Source organism: Acinonyx jubatus, chromosome A3 (genome assembly GCF_027475565.1).
Source record: "Acinonyx jubatus isolate Ajub_Pintada_27869175 chromosome A3, VMU_Ajub_asm_v1.0, whole genome shotgun sequence".
In the NCBI taxonomy this organism is placed as follows: Eukaryota; Metazoa; Chordata; class Mammalia; order Carnivora; family Felidae; genus Acinonyx; species Acinonyx jubatus.
Genome location: NC_069388.1, coordinates 64,214,423 through 64,233,564, shown reverse-complemented (window position 1 = coordinate 64,233,564; position 19,142 = coordinate 64,214,423). Strand labels below are relative to the sequence as shown.

The following is a 19,142-nucleotide window of genomic DNA, read 5'->3' as shown; positions in this document are numbered from 1 at the left end:
GTCGAAAGTACCCTGGTTTGATATATGTTTTAAAAAATTAAAAATAAAAACAAAATAGGTCCTTCTGCAGTCCAAGCTAGGTGTTTCTAGCGGGCCTGGCAGTATAGTGGCTACAAAGGCCATAATTACAGCCAGGGAGAGGTCCAGTGGCTAGACGGACATCTGTAATTAGGCAGGTGAAGTCTGCCTTACAGACTCCAGCTGCTTGGCCGACAACCCTGCTGACCCCAAACCCACCTATGACAGGCAGTTCTCGGCTTCCATACATCTCGTGTCCCGACAACACACATGGGCGCTGGCCATCAGCCGGCAATCGCGTTCCACAGTGGTGTCCTCTGTCTGCCAAGCCACTGTGCCACCTTCACGCCTTCACCGTATTTACCTGGACAGCAGCCACTCATTAATTCACACAACAAACATTTCCTAAGTATGCCCAGACCCTGGCGCTGTATGAGGCCATGAAGGTAGAGCAGAGACCAAAACAGACATGGTCTCTGCCTCCATAGGACTTAAGAGTCTAATGAAAGTGATTTTGCAATTATTTTAATATTTTATTGCTTCCTGCCTTTTTTGGTTAAATAAAAATAATAGTAAGAAAAAAATGAGAATATTGGCCTTTGTGATAAGATACATCTTTTCTACTTCGGAGAATAGATTCTAATACAGCAAATCAGCAAAGGGTCCTCAGGGGGCTGCAAAGGCCCCTGGTTAGCCTCGGCTGGGACCTCCCAGCCTGTAAACAGGTCGGCAGGCTGCCCAAATGACCAAGTGGGGAAGGATGCTGGAAATAGGACCAACGATGGTATCTAAACACCGAGACACAATGAGAGCATTTTATAACATATGTTTGTTCTCTGACATATCTAGAAAAATGCTGCTACAGCCCATGTCAAAAAAAATTACTGCCTACACATTTTTCTAAGAGTTTTATGGCTTTAGGTCTCAACATTTAGGTCTGTAATCCATTTGGAGTTTATTTTTGTGTATGGTGTAAGAAAGGGGTCAAGTTTCTTTTGCATGTAGCTGTCAGGTTTTCCCAATATCATTTATTGAAAAGACTCTTTTCCCCGCTACCTTTGTCATAGATTAGTTGGCCATAAAAATGTGAGTTTATGTAAGGGCTCTCTATTCTGTTCCATTGATTTATGTGTCTGTTTTTGTGCCAGTACCATATTGTTTTGATTACTACAGCTTTGTAGTATATCTTGAAATCTGGGATTGTGATACCTCCAGCTTTGTTGTTCTTTCTCTAGATTGCTTTGGCTACTCGGGGTCTGCTGTGGTTTCATACAAATTTTAGGATTATTTGTTCTGGTTCTGTGAAAAATGCTGTTGGTATCTGATAGAGATTGCACTTAACCTGCAGATTACTTTGGGTAGTGTGGACATTTTTTTTTTTTAATGTTTATTTATTTTTGAGAGAAAGAGAGAGACAGAGACAAACCAGGGAGGGGCAGAGAGGGAGGGATACAGAGAATCTGAAGCAGGCTCCAGCCTCTGAGTTGTCAGCACAGAGCCCGACACAGGGCTCGAACTCATGAACCTCAAGATCATGATCTGAGCGGAAGTCAGACTCTCAACCAACTGAGCCACCCAGGTGCCCCAGTAGTGTGGACATTTTAACCATATTAATTCTTCCAATCCACGAGCATGGAATATCTTTCCGTTTGTTTGTGTTGTGTTCAATTTCTCTCATCAGTGTTTACAGTGTTCAGAGTACAGAGCTTTCATTTCCTTGGTTAAGTTTATTCCTAGGTATTTTATTCTTTTTGGTGCAACAGTAAATATTTTAGCTCTCTGGAATGTAATCTCCCATTACAACATTAACTCAGTTATTCAAACTTTCACTCTTTTGACCTTCAGACACCTTTTTAGAAGTGTGTACAAATTTAGGGACCTACCTACAAACCTAACTGTTGGTCCTCTGAGCATGAGGAAATTCAAGAAATGCTTAGGATTTCATCTTTCTATAAGGATTGGTCTTTCTTTTCTTTTCTCTTCTTTTCTTTCCTTCTTTCTTTCTTTCTTTCTTCCTTCCTTTCTCTCTTTCTTTCTTTCTTTCTTTCTTTTTAAATAAAAGAAGAGTTAGATATTCAATGAGCATCATGAACTTAAACCAGCAAACACATGAAAGTTCTGGAGGTAAAATTTCAAGCATTTAACAAAACGTAGGTCACCATTAAGGGGAGATGGGCCAACCTGCCTTCCTGGTGCCCCACCTCATATGGGCAATAAATTCTTAATTGTAATCTTTATGCCAATACATCACCCATAGTGAAAAGCTATCTATTCAAAATCAAACCATTTCTCAGGGCAAGAAGCTGAGTAAAGTCTTCTCAAAGGAACTTCCATTCTTCCTACTTCTATAGCTCCTAGGCTTCTTAAGTCTGAGGAGAAACTCCTTACCCCCCAGCACACATGAATTGATGCTGCTTCCCCTACATCAGGGGCCTTGGTTGCCATCCTTCTCTCCCCTGGGTGATCTCTTCACAGATGCACACCAAGGGACCACTCTTTCAGTGATTTCTGTGTGCATACCCGCAAGAACGAGAACTAAGGAGCGAATACTGGTGTTACAAGAGATTTTCCATTTACAAAAAGTATTCATAACAGGGGTGGACACAGTTTGGGGTCCGTTCAAATAGAGATCTTCCCTAGTTCTCTGGAAACAAGATCCACATTGTAACATTTCCATTTTTGCCTAAATTTTCAAGAAATATAACTATTCTGTAAATAGATGCTGAAACCCAACTTATTCCGTGTCCCCATTATCCCATACTCTCTTGTTCTCTCTGTTTTTACAATGAGGACCTTGGATTTTTTTTTTAAATAAAATAAAGTAGCCCTACGATTCTCCATTTGTACATACTTAAGGAAATTATGTTACAAATATTCAGACCTCACAAAAGACCATTAGGAGATTGATTTTTCTACAATATTTTAAAATGCTCATTCAGTCTCTGAATACCTCCAGCGACGGAGAGCTCCCTGCTTACTGGTCAAATGTGTTTAAATGCTGGAGAGCTCTGTCTACTAGAGGCATTTTCTATACACTAAACCAAGCTTAAAGCTGCCTCCCTGTACCCCTACCACTCTGGTCCTAGAACTGCCCCTAAGGGGTCATGAGATAAACTCTCCCTCTTTACTTAGCCACCTTTTAAGTTCCTCAGACTCCCACCATGTCTCACCCACTGCTAAGGACCCTGTGCTTTGGCCAGGGATAACTGAGTCTGACTTCCCGGTGGTAAGTAGGGATAAGCAGAGTAAGCAGGTAAAGAGGGATTATGAAACCTTCTCATTGAGCCACACCTGTATTCAGAAAATCTCCGATCTGACGTTCTGGAATCCTGAACATTCACTGAATCACCGCGTCTTAATGCTGTCGATGCAATCCAGTCAAGGGCTGGAAACACTCAATGATTTGTTCACCTTTAACTGGCTGGTTAGTAGCAGGTCCAGGAACCAAATCCAAGGTTCTGATGTCAGTAAAGGGGTTACTCCTATTGCCACTTCACCATAAACTGCTTAAATGCTTAATGCTGAAATTCACTGTAACTAATCAGGGGGCCTTGTGCCCAGCACTAGCCAGGCCCGGCAATAATCAAGGCTCCCATGGACTGAGTCAATGTCTCTATGGTATCCCGTACCACCCTGGGTTTGGGTGGTCTGGTTCCTGGCTGGATGGAGAGGCCCCAAGTACAGAGATGGCCCTTGCTTCCCATCTAGCTTTGTATAGTCCTAACGGTAGGATGGTCTGCGTTGTCATATTGTGAGGCCACCCAGGAGCCTCATGGGTGCTGGGCCAGCTCTTAGCTCTGGGCCCCTTTTACAGAAACCTCTGTCCTCAGATGGCTTGTGGCTTACTGGGGCGGGAGGGCACAACCAGGACTCTCGTTATAGATACAATATAAATATATGAGTACACGGTTGTACAGAAAGACACCGAGGAGTGTGGGAGCAAACACAGTGTTGTGAACCAGCAGGTGGGGGTGGGTGGGCTGATGTGGGAAGGCCTCTGGCAGGAGGCAAACTTGAAATCAAATTTTGAGAGAATGGAGAAGTAGCTGAATAAACAGGGAGGGGACAGGGTATTACAACTGGGGACATGGTGTGTGTGGAGGCTCTGAGGAGGCCTCAGAGAGCCCCTAATAAGTGCAAGGTACAGAAAGCTTAAACACGCAGGCCCTCGCTCACCCATGAAGTCCCCAGTGACTATACACTGGAATATGAAATAACTGGCTATCCAAAACAGAGTCAGTCCAAACACTTGTTTATCTCAATAGTTTCCTTTTAAAGTGGCACTTTCTCCTGTTATTTCATTTAGCCACGCATTCATTTATTCAACAAATAAAAATTATGCCCCTCCTGTGTACCCAACATCTCATCCAGAACTCCCTCTGTGTTTCCGCATCCATCAAAGGAAGGTGCAACCTGCCTACCTCATCAGAGGAACACATAAAGGTAAGTTCTAGCAAGGGCCCTGGGTAAGCTGTTTTCATCAAAGCCCCAGAAACCGGGAGAAAATTAGCACAGTGGGATCACATTCAAGCACCACTCAATACTTGCAGGTATTTATAGAAAAGCAAACACAAAAACAAAAACTCCAATATCCTGACTGCTTTTTGTTTTCCTCGTGCTCCTCGCTGAAGAACCCCAACGCCCTCCACTCTGACCTTCTGCAGACAACTAAAGCCGGGCCTAGAAAGCCAAGGCCGGGGAATTGCTCACCTTCCCTAAGAATATCAAGTGCCTTCTTAGCCCCTTTCCCAGAAGAAAGGAGAAGAGGGAAGGAAAAGGATCGAAAGGTATTGACTTTGAGACAGGATGTAGATTTCCCTCTCAATTTCCAGTGAAATAGAAACTGATGCCTTCTCAGCATGCTGCAAGGACACCATCAAAGCTCTAGTAGTGTCCTGCTTCTCAGAGTGTTGTCCTGAGGATCCCCAGCACCTTAATCGCCCTGGGGTGGGGGTGGGGGGCTGCTGAGAAATGCAGCATCTCAGACCCCGCCCGAGGCCCACTGAGTCAGGATCTGCATTTCCTCAGGATCCCAGGTGATTCACACTCTTCAACTTTTTTTTTTAATTTTTTTTTTAACATTTATTTATTTTTGAGACAGAGACAGAGCATGAACAGGGGAGGGTCAGAGAAAGAGGGAGACACAGAGTCTGAAACAGGCTCCAGGCTCTGAGCTGTCAGCACAGAGCCCGACGCGGGGCTCGAACCCACGGACCGTGAGATCATGACCTGAGCCGAAGTCGGATGCTTAACCGACTGAGCCACCCAGGCGCCCCACTCTTCCACTTTTTAAGCCTAATTCTTCTCATATGTAAAATAGGATCAAAGTTACCTGACAGACCCCTGGAGGCTTCAATAAAATGATTTCTATATGAAGATTTGGCTTAAAATTTTGTACTCACCACTTGCCCCCTTTCAGGTGCCTGGCTGTGTGTAAATACTTGGTTTTGGTTCAAACCACGGAGGGAGAAGGTGCCCTTAGTCCCCATCACCCTGCAGGTATGGAGGAGGCCCCTGAGGCCTAAAGAGAGCCTGTGACTTCTGGATGACAAGCCCTAGCCTGGGGGCACCTGGAGGGCAGGGCCTCGTCTTTCTCGCCTTTGATTCTCCAGCTCTCAGCATGGCACACAGCCCACAACAGGTTCTCAGATGATGTTTGTTCAGTCAATTGGTAAAGCCAGTAATTAGTGCGGCAGGAACTACAATGCAGATGTCTAAGGAATCCTGGTCCCAATAACACCTAGACATACCTTGAAGGGAATTTAACTTCCCCTGACAACTCCAGGAGAATTCACACCTGGCAAACTGTAGCGGTCACAGGTTCCTGTTGGAGAGAACATCTCTGTTTGAAATAAACATGACCGTTATTTTCAATGTCGGGAAACAGGCAAACTTGAGGGTCTGGAGAGGGGGAGTAACTCACCCACTGGCAGCCAGCTGGCCCTTCCTGGCTGGACAGGAGGTACCCCAGCTGGTGAAGCCACTTGGTCTGTGGACATGACCAAGCTTGGGACCAGTACCAGCTGCCACTAAATGCTGGAGAGTGCTGTTTGGTGCTAGAGAAGATGCCACCATGAGATTGTGCATCCAGGGGGGCGGGCCTTTCAGCAGCCTCAGGGCTAAGCACCCAGAGGCAAGGTGCTCCGTGGAGTGAACGTCTGCCCACATCACTGGTTCATCACCCACTCTGGCCCACCTGCTTTTCCACACTGGGGCACTCGGTCCTTGGTGACAGGCACAGTCTGGGGGATCCCTACATATCCTACATTTCAGCACATCCCATTACAAATCAGAGGTGTCTGTGGAGTAATGCAGAGCATTAAGAAGGGCATTATCCTTAGAGTCTCTGGATATGATGGGTCATTCCTCTCTGCAGGGTCTTCTGGAACTTGTCGTAGCCTCTGGCCATGGACAAGTTGCTGTGTCTCTGTGTATGGCAATGGTTGTATTTCCATCTATTTTTTTTTTAAGCTTCTAAGTGATTGTTTTAAAAGCTAATACACATACATGGGAAAGAAAAACAAGATTACAGGTATTGACAGGAAAGTCAATTTACCCTTTCCCCTCTTTCTAAATTTACCCTTTCCCCTCCCCAGAGGCAGCTGTCGTTCCCAGTGTGTTAGGTATCCTTGCAGAGACAGCCTACACACACACAAGCATAGCCACTAAAGTGTAAGGCCCATGCGGCTTTGTATTGTTTATAGGGTTCACTTCTGGGCCCCTAGCACTCACAAGTGTAACTGGTACAGTTGCCCAATAGCTAGAAGTTGAATGAATGAATGTATAAATCAGATATATTCCTGCAAAGTTCAAATTTAGGTAGATCAAAGTCTTTGTCCACCTTTCTTTTACCTTCTGATTGGACAGTGGCTCTGTTTCTTCAACCAAGGAAAACTTGCCTTTTGGGTTTGCCATGAAGAGCTGATGGGAGGCTATGGACCTGTAATCTTGTTTTTCTTTCCCATGTATGTGTGTTAGCTTTTAAAATAATCACTTAGAAGCTTAAAAAAAATAGATGGAAATACAACCATTGCCATATACAGAGACATAGCAACTTGTCCATGGCCAGAGGCTACAACAAGTTCCATCACTGACGGACTGCCTCCTCCAGGGTGAGCCCTCAAATTGAAAGGAGTCTCTTCGGTGGTCCCACAGCATGCTGTTCTGCCAGCCGCTACACAATAGCTAAAACATGTCTATCGCCTGCCTCCTTCTGCAGGAGTATAGATACCTGAGAGCAGGGGCCAAGTTCATTAGCTCTACTCCCAGAGCCTACCATATCTTAAGTAAACAAATACATGATGTTTCCAATCAGTGACGGAAACTAAGGACGAAGGGGAGACAGAAGAGGTGATTCAGAGACATTCGTTCTCATCTACGTGTGTGTGGACAAATGCACAGACTTCCCAGTCACCCCAGCTCACACCAGCTCACACCCCCCCCACCCGAGCTCACACCAAAGGTCTGTAAAGAGGAGGAAGATAAAAGCCCCTGTGTTAGCAACTTGAAAAAGATGGTGAAGCACTTGATTGTGAAAATGTGAATGTTTCAACAAAGCTAGGTAATAAGGAAAATCAATAAAACTGTCAGCACTGGCCAATTTCAACTGGATAAAAGAATAAAGTAGTTGATCCTGAAAGACAGCTCTCTAAATTAGGTTAGATGAATGGAAATACTCTCTTGTTTTAAGCCAAATCATGAGGACATAAACAACAGTCAATGATTAAATTATAGGCCGCTTTGACCCAGTGTGAACTAAGCTGCAAACATGAATTTCCCAAAACAATCTTCTTTATAAGACACAGAAATGATGCATAGCAAGACAACAGAGACAGAATTAGAGGCCATGCCAGGAAACACAGGGCTCACTTCTTGACTAAAGATCTATTATAAATCCGCCCTTTCTAGAAGCTGCTTTCTTCAACATAACTATTCCTTCTTCAATTACTTCATTAGTGAAATAGGCACAAAAGTCAATAGAAAATACACATCTATACTCCATAATGGCACAGGGGAAGGAGGCTTTGGTAGTGATACGAAAGAGCTCTGCTCTTTCAACACTCAGGATTCAATTCTGTTTTTCATCTGCTAATGGGTGGCATTTGGTCTTGTTAACTGTGGATGACTCATTTCAGAGGAAGTGCTTTGCATCTAGAGCCTATTTGGAAGGAAATGAGGGTTTCTTGGTTTATTTCTCATCAAGCATTTTAGCACTGTCTCTTTGGGACATAATAAACCCCTTGATGGGGGTAAGGTGCTCTGTTTTCTCCCCTTGGTTCACTGCTGACTGCCCCCCCCCCCCAATGTCTGGTGCATATGGTCATTTCTAGGAACAGGCATTTATTCCATCAGAAAATAGAGCCAAAAACCTGGAGACTAAGGGCTCTGTGTCCTGGGTATCAGCGGTAAGTACTTATGCCGGGGGGGTGGAGACGTGGGATACACACTGCAAGATCAATGTTTTTGCACATCTGGACTTTATTTTCACTCTTATCAAGCCCCGAGGCTGCCTCTGTGCTCCACATGCTACTAGAGAATCTCCCATGCCCATGCACGTCGGGGGAGTCTGCGGGGTGAGCCGGACCACATCCCACTGCCTAAGGCACCTCTTAGGAGGGAGACCTCTCAGCATCTTGAAACTGGAGACTGACTTTGAAATCCCATGTTTGGGAAAGTGAGAGCCTTCTTTGCTTCTCAAGCAACGCTTCTCATTAGAGACTGAGCAGAACTTGCAAAGAGAAAGACGGAGTGTCAGGGCTTGCTGGGGGGACACAAGCTAGATAGGCTGGCGAGGAGGAGGGTGGTGGAGGTGGTGGAGCACTTACCATAGGACTCCATGTGGTTACTGAGGGAGAAAAGGGGGGGGGGGGCAGAAAAGATACAAAGGAATGCCTCTACCTGGACTTGATCTTCTAATCCCCTAAGCCCTAAGCTTATAATAAAATGTGCTCTACTCAACATCGCAGACTTGACCAAACCTGACCTAGAACATTCCTCCTCCTTGGGCTCCAAGGTGGGTGAGAGGCCTTGACCATGAAGACACATCTAGAAAGAACTGCCTCCAACCTTCAAACACAGCTTAATCATTTCAGGTATTTCATTTTCTTGTTTGCACTGTATGAGAGTTTCTGTCTACAATACTGATAACTGTCTTTGTTAGGAAGCTCTTAGAGAAAACAATTTGTATCTATTTAATTTATCATATCTATCCAACCTTACCTAAAAATAAAAGCCACAAAGCTGTCTTTGATAGCAATGATATGATGCCCCTGTGCTCAGAATGCCCCTCCCCCCCGTTTCTTCCCTGTCAACCCAGGCTATCTATCTTTTCCTTTTCAGCCCAAGCCCTGCCTCTTCTCTGAGGTTGTCCTGGGTTATTCCAGCCCCAATTTGTTCTCTGAGGTTGTCCTGGATTATTCCAGCCCCAATTTCCCATTTGGAGCACTCTTGGTAAAACCCAAGTAAGCATTTCATGTGATACTACCTTGCATTTCTCTCTAGTACTTTTGTCCTACAAGTGAGTCCTGGATTCCTAAATGAGCTGTACACTTCCTTGAAGGCAAGGCCTTCTTAGGTCTTGTGAAGGCCATCTCTTGTTTTCTGCTTACCTCCCCACTTCCCATTCTCCAAACCCAGCACGGGGCACCATGCTGGGCACATTTGTTAAAGCGCGCTGGTGACTATCGTTCATTTGAACTAATGGTTCTTTTTAACTATCTGGTAACTGAAGGCATTGGATTAAATGCTGTAGAATTCTCAGGAACTAGAGCTGAGAGATATTATCCAGATAGAAACTGCCCAGTGGGCGAGGCAGTCTCCAGAAGCCCTCCCCTTCTATTTCAACACGGAGGATAGCACTCTAATGCTGGCCATGGAAACAGGGTAAGAAAGACAACTAACCTGCTTGGATTTGAATCACGTCTAGTTGCAGACCAAGCCTTAGTTAGGAACCCACCTTCCAGAAAGCCTGAGAAGGAGCTAATGGCTCCTGAACTAGGACTAAAGGAGTTCTCATTTCTAAGAGAGCAGAAAAGAAATCTGCTTACATATGAAAAGGACTCTGGGTCACCTTTGGATTCAAAGCTAAGAATTCTAGCTCCTTATCACTGTAAAAAAAAAAAAAAAAAAAGCTGAAGAAAAAACTAAAACAGAGTGTTGGGGAGGTCTTTGCCACGTTGGCACACTCACTACTGAGGCCATGATGTAGAGCAGGGCACCAGATTGCAGACTGGGGGTCTAGACCCAACAGGGTGGTACAATCAGACTTTTGGCCTTGGGCGTGGCACTTGACCTCTCAATGGGACTATCTCCCACGTGGAGGTAACACTGTCAGGCACGTGCCCTACACACCTCTACACACATTACCATTTAAGCCAAGCAGGTCTGATCGTGTCTATCTGCCCTTGCAACTTGCAAAAAAGTCCAGAAGAGAGCTGCGAAGATGAGTTAAAGTTCTCAACGATTCCTTCAGAAAAGGTAAGGGATTTGAATGATCAACCTGAAGAGGAGAGATTTAATGACTGTCTTCAAATCCATGAAGGGCTTTTACCCAGGGGCCAGTGAGAGTGTGGGGCCCACATGTGCTCAGTCTGCACTGAGCAGAGAGGGCACACCCAGGCTCCAACAAAGACAAGTTTCTGACATCCAAGGCCAGAGATACAAACAGGATAGAGAACGTCCTTCTAGGAAATAGTTCACTGGGGGGAAGGGTGAGGAAGAAAGAGAAAGACAGAAAATGGGGCAAAACTATGGCAAGGTCTGAACTCTGCAGAAAGCAGTCTGTTAGCCCCAGGCAGATATAGATAGGAGTCTATAAATGGCCTCTTTGTCACCTTGATCTGTTCTTATACCTTTTTAATATGCCCCAGAGTCAGAAACCTGCCTTCAAACTGCTTCCCGGTATACCCTTCCCGCTGTTCCTTCACGGGCTTTGCCCACCTCCCTGCCTGCAGGGCTCCAGGGCCTTAGGACATTTACTGAGCATCACCTATATTCAAGGGCACTGTTCTCATAGCGATCTGACCGTAGTCCCTGCCATACACGGAATTATCCCCCTTCGCCAGTGAGAAGCTCCAAACCAGTAAGCACTAGAGCCAGGATTTAAGGCCAGGACTAATGGGCTCCTGGGACTGTACTCTGCCTACCCCACCTGCTGGGGCTCCCAGGGAAGAGACTGAATGGTGTCCACAGCATGTGGCTGCAGGAAGAAGGGGACGGCGTGGGTCCTGCTCCCTGCTCTTCTGCTTCTGCAATGCTCAATCACTCCACTCCAAAACCTGATCGAACTGCATTATTTGCGATGCCTCTGTTACAAAAATCCTTCAAATTATTTAATCTCTCCTGCTTTTTATTGGAGAAGCAGTTTGGCAATCCAAACATATCAGTGAGACCCACTTTTAGTTCTTTCTGTTGTTGTGTAGGCTCTGAAGGACTCTCCGGGGTGAACACTGTATCTGGATGGAAGGCAGGGAAAGGAGAGCTTAGAAATCCCCGGGTCAGACCCTGCTGGCCCCTCTGGGAGCCTGCACATAGTGGTGCATTGTCACATCATTATAAAGAATCGGAGTAATGGACAAATTGCATCACAACAAAGGTAGAAAGGCTAACTAATGTGCACAGCAGGAGACAATACTTTGCACACTTGAGAATAACATTGCTGTTCATGCGTCTGTCACCTGGGCTAATTATGCTCTGATTTAAGTATTTAAGTATCCGGTGAGCCTGTAGTGCTATGTTTACCAGGAAGCCAGGTGGCTATTACTTAGGATAAAAGCAAACACTAAGAGGCACCCGAGACTGGAAGATCCCACGTGAGTATTCTGGAAGGTTCACTACTGGGGATAATGTAGGTAAAGTGCCTGGTGTGGTGCCTATCCAATAGAGCCCATTTCCTTCAACTCCTTCAACCTGCTACAGATACTAGCCAGTCCTCAACTTTGAGCTCTGATAGCTATTCACATGAGACCAGAGATCGAAACTGCATGACCGGAAATGGCCTTCACTGTCATCGTGCCTGACCCCTTACATCTGGGGTTAGGGTGCCTGGTTTAGCTAAAGCACACACCAGTCAAATCCCATTATGGTGAGCTGCACAGGACATGCAAGCAGTGGAATTTTATTAGACAGCTAGAAATCACATTAGCTCCAGCTCTGGCAGACACAAACGTCCAGGCGTTCTACAGTGTGTTAGCAAGAAAAAGAAACCTTTGGCACATCCTGGGTTCGGAGCCTCATCCCACACCTTTCCACACAGCCTCATCCCACACCTCTCCCTGGGCTCTTTGCTGTTTGCCTGTGTTGTAAAGTGTATGTGATCGCTATGAACATAGGTATTTTTCTCCACTGATGGGACTGGAGCATTTGAGACAGGCGAGCTGAAGGGATGCCGGACGGCAGAATAACAGAGTGAACCTGTCAGCCCTGCTTCATTGCAACTCTCTTTGCATGCTTTTGTAGAATACAGTGAGGTGCTTTCACTAAAGAAAGGGACTTAGATAAGAATCTGTGAACATCCACAGTCCAGCTGGGACAACCATGTTTTGCACTGGACCCTTCTCATGCAGTCTAGGTAACACATGTTGTGGCTACCCAACCTTTGCTCCTCTCCTCGCCCCACCCCCCCCAACCCCTTCCCAAAACCTCTGGAGCAGGAGATCTTCAAAGTCTCAACGGTATGATGGGCGAACAGATGTACAGAATGCAAACGGAGCACAACAAGGTCAGCTCCTACAAAGGGGTTGCTGGAACTCTTTCCCGCCATCCAGAGAAAGACTCCCAAATCCGGGAACAGTGAGAAAAAAAAGGGGAGGGGGGCAAAAAAAGTTTTCCTTTTCTTCAGAGCAACACATGCTAGCACTTTACAGAGTCTGGCATGTGTCAGCATTTCTGAAGTAAACTCTATTTTCTTAAGATGAAAGAGATAAAAAAAAAATACACTCCGAATTCAGCCCAATGAAAATTGCTTTGGCCATTCACATGCAATAAGCCACAGAAGCAAGGAGGAAAAAAATCAATTGCTTCTGATTTATTTACTCATTCATTCGTTCCCTATCCTTTCTGTCTAACGTAAAAAAGGGGGTCTTCCATAATTTCACAAGTGTTTCATCTTTTCAAAGCAAAATAATAATAATAACCTAAGCCCTCCAATCGGTTACCCAGCATTTTGGCACAGGAAAGGTATATTTTGTTAATTTTCCTAGTTTTCCTATGACATATAGATTATGCAAGGAAAGGGGAGTTGATTTTGCTCATCAAAATTTTCGCCGGGATCTACAATCAGGAGGCCACTGTAATACTTTTAGGTCTGCTGAATTTGGGATCACACACTACGTTAAAAGCAGCGCAAGCTTCCACCTTAATCATTGCTTTATTTCTTAATCTGGGTGGTGGGTACACTGGTGCTCATTTTATTATTCTTCAGGCCCTTTGGCACATCTTAAATATTTCACACGAAACATTGCTAAATCCCTGAATCTTCTACAACAGATTCTATTCTGGGCTGCTCAGAGCCGAGGGTAGAGAAGGAAAGCTGGAAACGCCAAAATGTAATTGCAGTAAAGAGAAGAAAATGTACGAGACCAATTTTGGAAGGCTGTTTAAAGTTTTAAACCTATGCCAAATAATTGAGATCTATTCAAAGAGGACTGAATTCTATTATAAGCCCCATATACACACAATTATTGAATTATTCTGAACACCTGTTGAAACTGGGTGATAAATTAGCCAAATGAAAACCATCAGGCACAACTGTCAAGCACATCGTTTGACCCACTCCACTGAGTCTGCGAGCATAATCTCTCCTCCCACTACTGAACTGCAAACTAGAGCTCATCCCTAAAGCAAGGAGACCATGTGGCGTTGTGACTTTGTGCTTGCAATATCCAGCATTCCGGAGAGATGCTATAAAAGACCCCGGTCTTCCAGCCAGGTCTCCAGGAGCTGACTGTCTTTCCCTAAAGACTGCCACAGTCCCTGAGTTCCATTATTTTCTCATCACCAGGAGGAACCAGCCTTGGCCTTCCCATCCATCTTTCTGCCATGACATTAAAGCCAACTGTGCTGTCCTCCTGCGCATAGAGAGAGGAGAGGAAAGATGGTTCCCAATAAATTCCAGCCCTAGTTCCCAGCCTCCCTGGGGCCTACATCTGCCACCATCTCCCTGTTCTGTGTGGACAAGGTTTTACTGTCCAGTCTTCCCTTCCACTCTGATTGCTCAGTCCTCGCCACCCGGCAAGCCTTTAAAGGTAGTAAATGTGCCAAGACAGGACGGACAGAAGAGGGTGTATGGAGAAAGAAAGAAGGAAAATCCAACCATCAGAGAACGTCTACACTCTATTTCATCATCCAGTGGGGAGCAGACATTCCCTTACCCCATTATTTCTCTCTATAAGCAGGGCTTTTGCCTGCGTGGGGAACTGTAAAAAGAAGTAACACTTCTATAAAAGCTCGAAAAAAATAAGATTCTGAAATTTGACACCTTATTTGTTTCATTTCAGAATACCGTTAGACCAACTGGTTTTACTTCCTTCCCCCCACACTCACACACACCCCACGCGAGCCTCCGGGGAGAGGCTGCCGCTCTACTGAAGCCTGCCTTGTGCACCAGCGTGCAGGGACGCCTGCTTTGTTGGCCTTACTTGGTAAGTCAAAAATCTTCCCTCTGCTCCACCAAAGCTAACAGATGGCTGGTCCCTTTTGGTACACAGGCGTAAGCATCTTCAAAATAACCTTTTCCTTTGAAGGGTGCCAATTAATTAAATGTCACTGTAATACGTCCCAGCCACAGAGGGGAGGGAGACAACGTTAGACAAAGGGTCAATGGAAGAGAACAATGAGGAGAGATCACATCCTCCTACCTTCACCCGACGACCCCGACAGATCAATGATCACATACACTCTTCCTTCTGGCTCCAGATCAATCTGCAATTAAGAAAATGATAGTGACTCTGTTAATGCATTGTGGGAAACAGCTGGAGAGTTCCATGACTTTTCCACCCCGAACTGCTAAAACCTAGGGTCACAGCTCCGTTCAACTCGTCAACCTGTAGCGTGCCAAGTGCGGGGTGAATCAGGAATGCAGGAGAATCGGCATTTGTGGAACGTCAGCTGTGTCCCGGATGCAGCACGAGGAAGTCTGATACAGACCCAACAGGTAATGTCATCCCAGTGGTTCTCAATTGGAAGTGATCTTGCTGCACAAGAGAAACTTGGCACAGGGGACGCTTGACACAGGGAAGCTTTTTGGGACACAAAAACTATCTGGAGATGTTTTTCATGGTCATGTCTGGAAAGGGAGGGCTGCCAGTGGCATCCAATGGGTGGGAGCAAGGGATCGTGCTAAGTATCCTACAGCGGACAGATGGTACCCACGACGAAGCATTATCCAGTCCCAGATGCCAATAGTGTCAAAGTTGAGAAACCCCGGGTTACGCCATTTCACAGAGAAGGAAGCTGAGATCAGCGTTTTAGCGAAAGTGGCAAGGCTGAGATTCAGTGGCAAGACCGTCTAGAGAAAGCCGTGTTCTCTGTGCTACACAAACTGCTCACAGGGGAGGAAAGAAAAGCATAAGATGCCATTCACACTCTGAAGGTGTTTACACTCTCATCGGGGAGTTAAAAAACGGAGAACAATGCTGAACCCGGCTTGGTGATGAGCGACAGAGGATAACCGGTTAAGTATCTGGCAGGTTGGAAATCAGTGTTGAAGAGCAGTCTGGGAAGACGTCATGAAGACAAGAAAGGGGAGTCATTCAAGGTGGAAGAACCGAGACAGCAGAAGCAAAGGCTGGGAGTGTGCGTGGTGCCCATGCAACACTGGAGGGCCCGAGTGCTTGAGCTGCGTGTTGATACGTGTGTTTTGCAAACCCCAGATTCTACCCGGGTTGTAAAGAGTGAGCCAATACTGCTACATTCTTACCATCGGCCTTCTCCACCCACCCTCACTTCCTCCCTGCCCATCTCCAAATCCAGCTAGCTGCTTCTATATAGAACCAGGCTGACAAGTCAAGGCAGAACGCCTGGGCCTCTTCCACTTGACATCTTTGCAAGGTCTGAACTGTCCTTACAGAAACTGTGTTCTCCATGAGAGAGGAGTAACTCTGGAAACCCTGGATCACCAAGTACCCCCGGTGGCCTGTCCTTGCCTCCGCAATTCCATCTGTCTGCACAGAGCTTTAATTGGCTCATACGGCCGTGCCAGGCCCGTCTCCCCAGCAAGCTGTGAAATTCTTGAGGGCAGGAACCACTACCCCTCCTTTTCTGTTTCACTGTCTCCAGCAAAGAGCAGAGACACACATTCATCAAGCACCACTTAGAAAGGGTCAGTCTGGTGAACACCTCCTTCTCATTCAAGGCTGAGGTCAATTATCCCCTCCTCTCTGAAGCCTTTCCAGATATTCCCAGTCAGAATTGATCACCCCTTCATTTGTGCCCCGACGAGACACATGCATATCTGACCTACGGTTCCTGTAACACATTGTCCATATGTCCATCTCCTCGGCTAGGCAGAGAGTATGAGAATTACATGTATATATCTAGCGCCCACCTCACTGTCCATTAGTCAGGAGACACCCAATAAAGCTTCGTGGAGGGGGAAAGACTTTAGGTTCAGAACTCTGAGAGCCTATTCTGGGGTCATTTGCCCCTGCAAGCCCCACCTCCAGGAAGGTAGGCAGGCATGTGATCTGTACTAACGCGACATTCAAATGAAGTAGCAGGGGAAGAAGAGGTGGCTTTCCCACGATCACTATGTACTCCCTGTGAGGTGAAAAAAATTCACCTTGGGACTGATATTCTCCAGGTCCCTCCCCCAGCACCTCATGCCCCTCACAGTACAGGTTTCCCGAGACATGCATGAGCCCTACTTTCTTTGTGGACTCAGTCTTTTTTTTTTTTTTTCTAATTTTTTTCTCAATGTTTATTTTCAAGAGAGAGAGAGAGAGAGAGAGAGAGAAAGAGAGAGACAGCATACCAGAGTGAGCGGGGGAGGGGCAGAGAGAGAGGGACACGGAAGATCCAAAGCCGGTTCTGTGCTGACAGCAGAGAGCCTGCCTGCCTGCTGCGGGGCTTGAACTCATGAACCGTGAGATCATGACCTGAGCTGAAGTTGGACACTTAACCAACTGAGCCACCCAGGCGCCCCCCCTCCCCAGACTCAGTCTATAGTGGTTGAGTGTTCAAGGTTTCTCTCAAAATTTCAGTTCCACTGGGGCACCTGGGTGGCTCAATCAGTTCAGCATCCAACTCTTGATTTTGGCTCAGGTCATGATCTCACAGTTCATGGGTTTAAGACCCACTTTGGGCTCTACACTAACAATATGGAAGCTGCTTAAGATTTTCTCTCTCTCTCTCTCTCTCTCTCTCTCTCTCTCTCTCTGCCCTCCCCCGCTTATGCTCTCTCTCAAAATAAACGTTAAAAAAGAAAAAATCCAGGTCCACCAAAAGAAGTCTCCAGTGGTTGCCCCACAGGGGTCGCTCACCTGAGTTTGGGATCTGGAGATTGGGATCCAGATGGAAACCCAATAACAGAGTGGTGATGCCAGGGGATGACTCTCCCCACAGTTTCTGTCCCAAGAATCTGTGATTTTAGGTTTCTGTCTAAAGAAAATGTTTTCTGGCACCCTCACCACTAGGAATCCCCGCCCCGCACACCCCCCCCCCGCCCCCACACGCACTGCCACAAGCATAACCCAGCCCCCACACGAAATTACAAACAGGAAAACCACCAGTCAGCTCCACTGAACAGAGCCAAACCAAAATCCTGTCCCTGCCACAAATATCAGGGGTCCTCTTGTCCAAAAGCATGGAATTTAAATAATGTATGCCTTTCAGAGATTAGATCATCTCTATTAAACCCTGCCAGCTAAATGAAACAATTTCTCATATCCTCCAACTCGGAGGTTTCCCACGACTTCGGACTGCATTGGCAGAATACAATGCTATCTGTGAAAAGCAGGGAGGGAGACAGAAAAGGAATGAGATGGGCTGCGAGGGCCTATTGGAAGGCAAGCAGCCTGCCTCTCTTTGCAAAGGGCGAGTGAGAACTTGTGGCAAGGCAGGGGACAGGTCATTGACGATAAAATGTATTAGGATATTAACATTCAAGATAGCAATCAGACACCATTTTAGCACCCACTGCTGCCTCAATGCCGATGAACTGCATTTCCAAACAGAAAAATAGAAATTAAGCTATTAAGCATGCCAAAAGCAACAAAGAGCTTTGCAGCCTGGGCAGATGGCCACGGAGGGCTGGCTGGGCCCCAGCCGGCCGAGTGAGGAGGCGCTGAGAACCATGTAGGGAGGTAGGACTTCAACGCAGATGACTGGAGGCTTATCAGGTACAAAACGTGATGGAGTGTGCAGCAACCTCATGGTCAAATTAATTTAATTACAAGTTCTGCTCACAATTACCTGGCCGGATAATGAAGCAACGAAGGTGCCCAGCCCTGCAAAACCCCTGCAAGCTGTCGATTGCCGTCACCACCAGGCAGCTGGCAGTACATGAAAGGAGGCCTCCTCTCTCCTCCTAGCCATTCCCAGGATTGGTTCTAAGCTCTTTCTCCTGCATTCAGGGTTCCTGCAAATGATCCCAGATGCAACCCTATTTATCAAATCGCCTTGAAACTCCTACCTTTACTTGATGAGTCTTCCCAGCTACCATCACAGAGATAGTATGTCTATGTCTGTTTTCTTTGGACCTCTAGCGCCTTTGGCTACCCCTCCAGCTGAGGCCAGGAGCAAGGCAGTAGAACAGTGGGAAAGACAAACACAGCCTTTGGAGTCAGACCAGGGCTGAATCCCAGCTCAGGCAATTATTTGCCTTCTCTGAGCCGTGGCCTCAGTCTCGTCATCTGTGAAATGGGCTGCTGTAAAAATGCCACGAAACACACATAAAGCACTTGGCACCCAGGAGGTACTCGGTACAGGGTGGTTATGTATGAACCTACTGGCTCTCCGGCCTGAAGCAAGCGACTACCTTCTCTGAGCCTCAGAAGGCTTCTTCACGAAACGGAGCTAATAACAGACCCTGTCACATCTGTTAAATGAGATAGCCTGTGTAAAGCACTCAGCACGGTGCCTGGCACAAAATACTCAGTTACCGCTGGTGCTCTTGTTATTAAAAAGCC

General features: G+C 46.3%; 1 protein-coding gene across 6 annotated transcripts in view; it reads right to left on the bottom strand.

Annotated features, from left to right (window-relative positions):
• Positions 1-19,142, bottom strand: part of PRKCE (protein kinase C epsilon) — a 494,970-nt gene that overhangs the window by 296,628 nt on the left and 179,200 nt on the right. For 5 of the 6 annotated variants that reach the window (XM_027072535.2, XM_027072536.2, XM_053200551.1 and 2 more), the window contains one exon: positions 14,874-14,937. In XM_027072535.2, the coding sequence (XP_026928336.2) occupies positions 14,874-14,937 (64 nt within the window). Of the gene's footprint in view, positions 1-14,873; positions 14,938-17,495; positions 17,718-19,142 lie in introns of those variants that run through there. The other variant, XM_053200550.1, reaches the window with a different exon arrangement.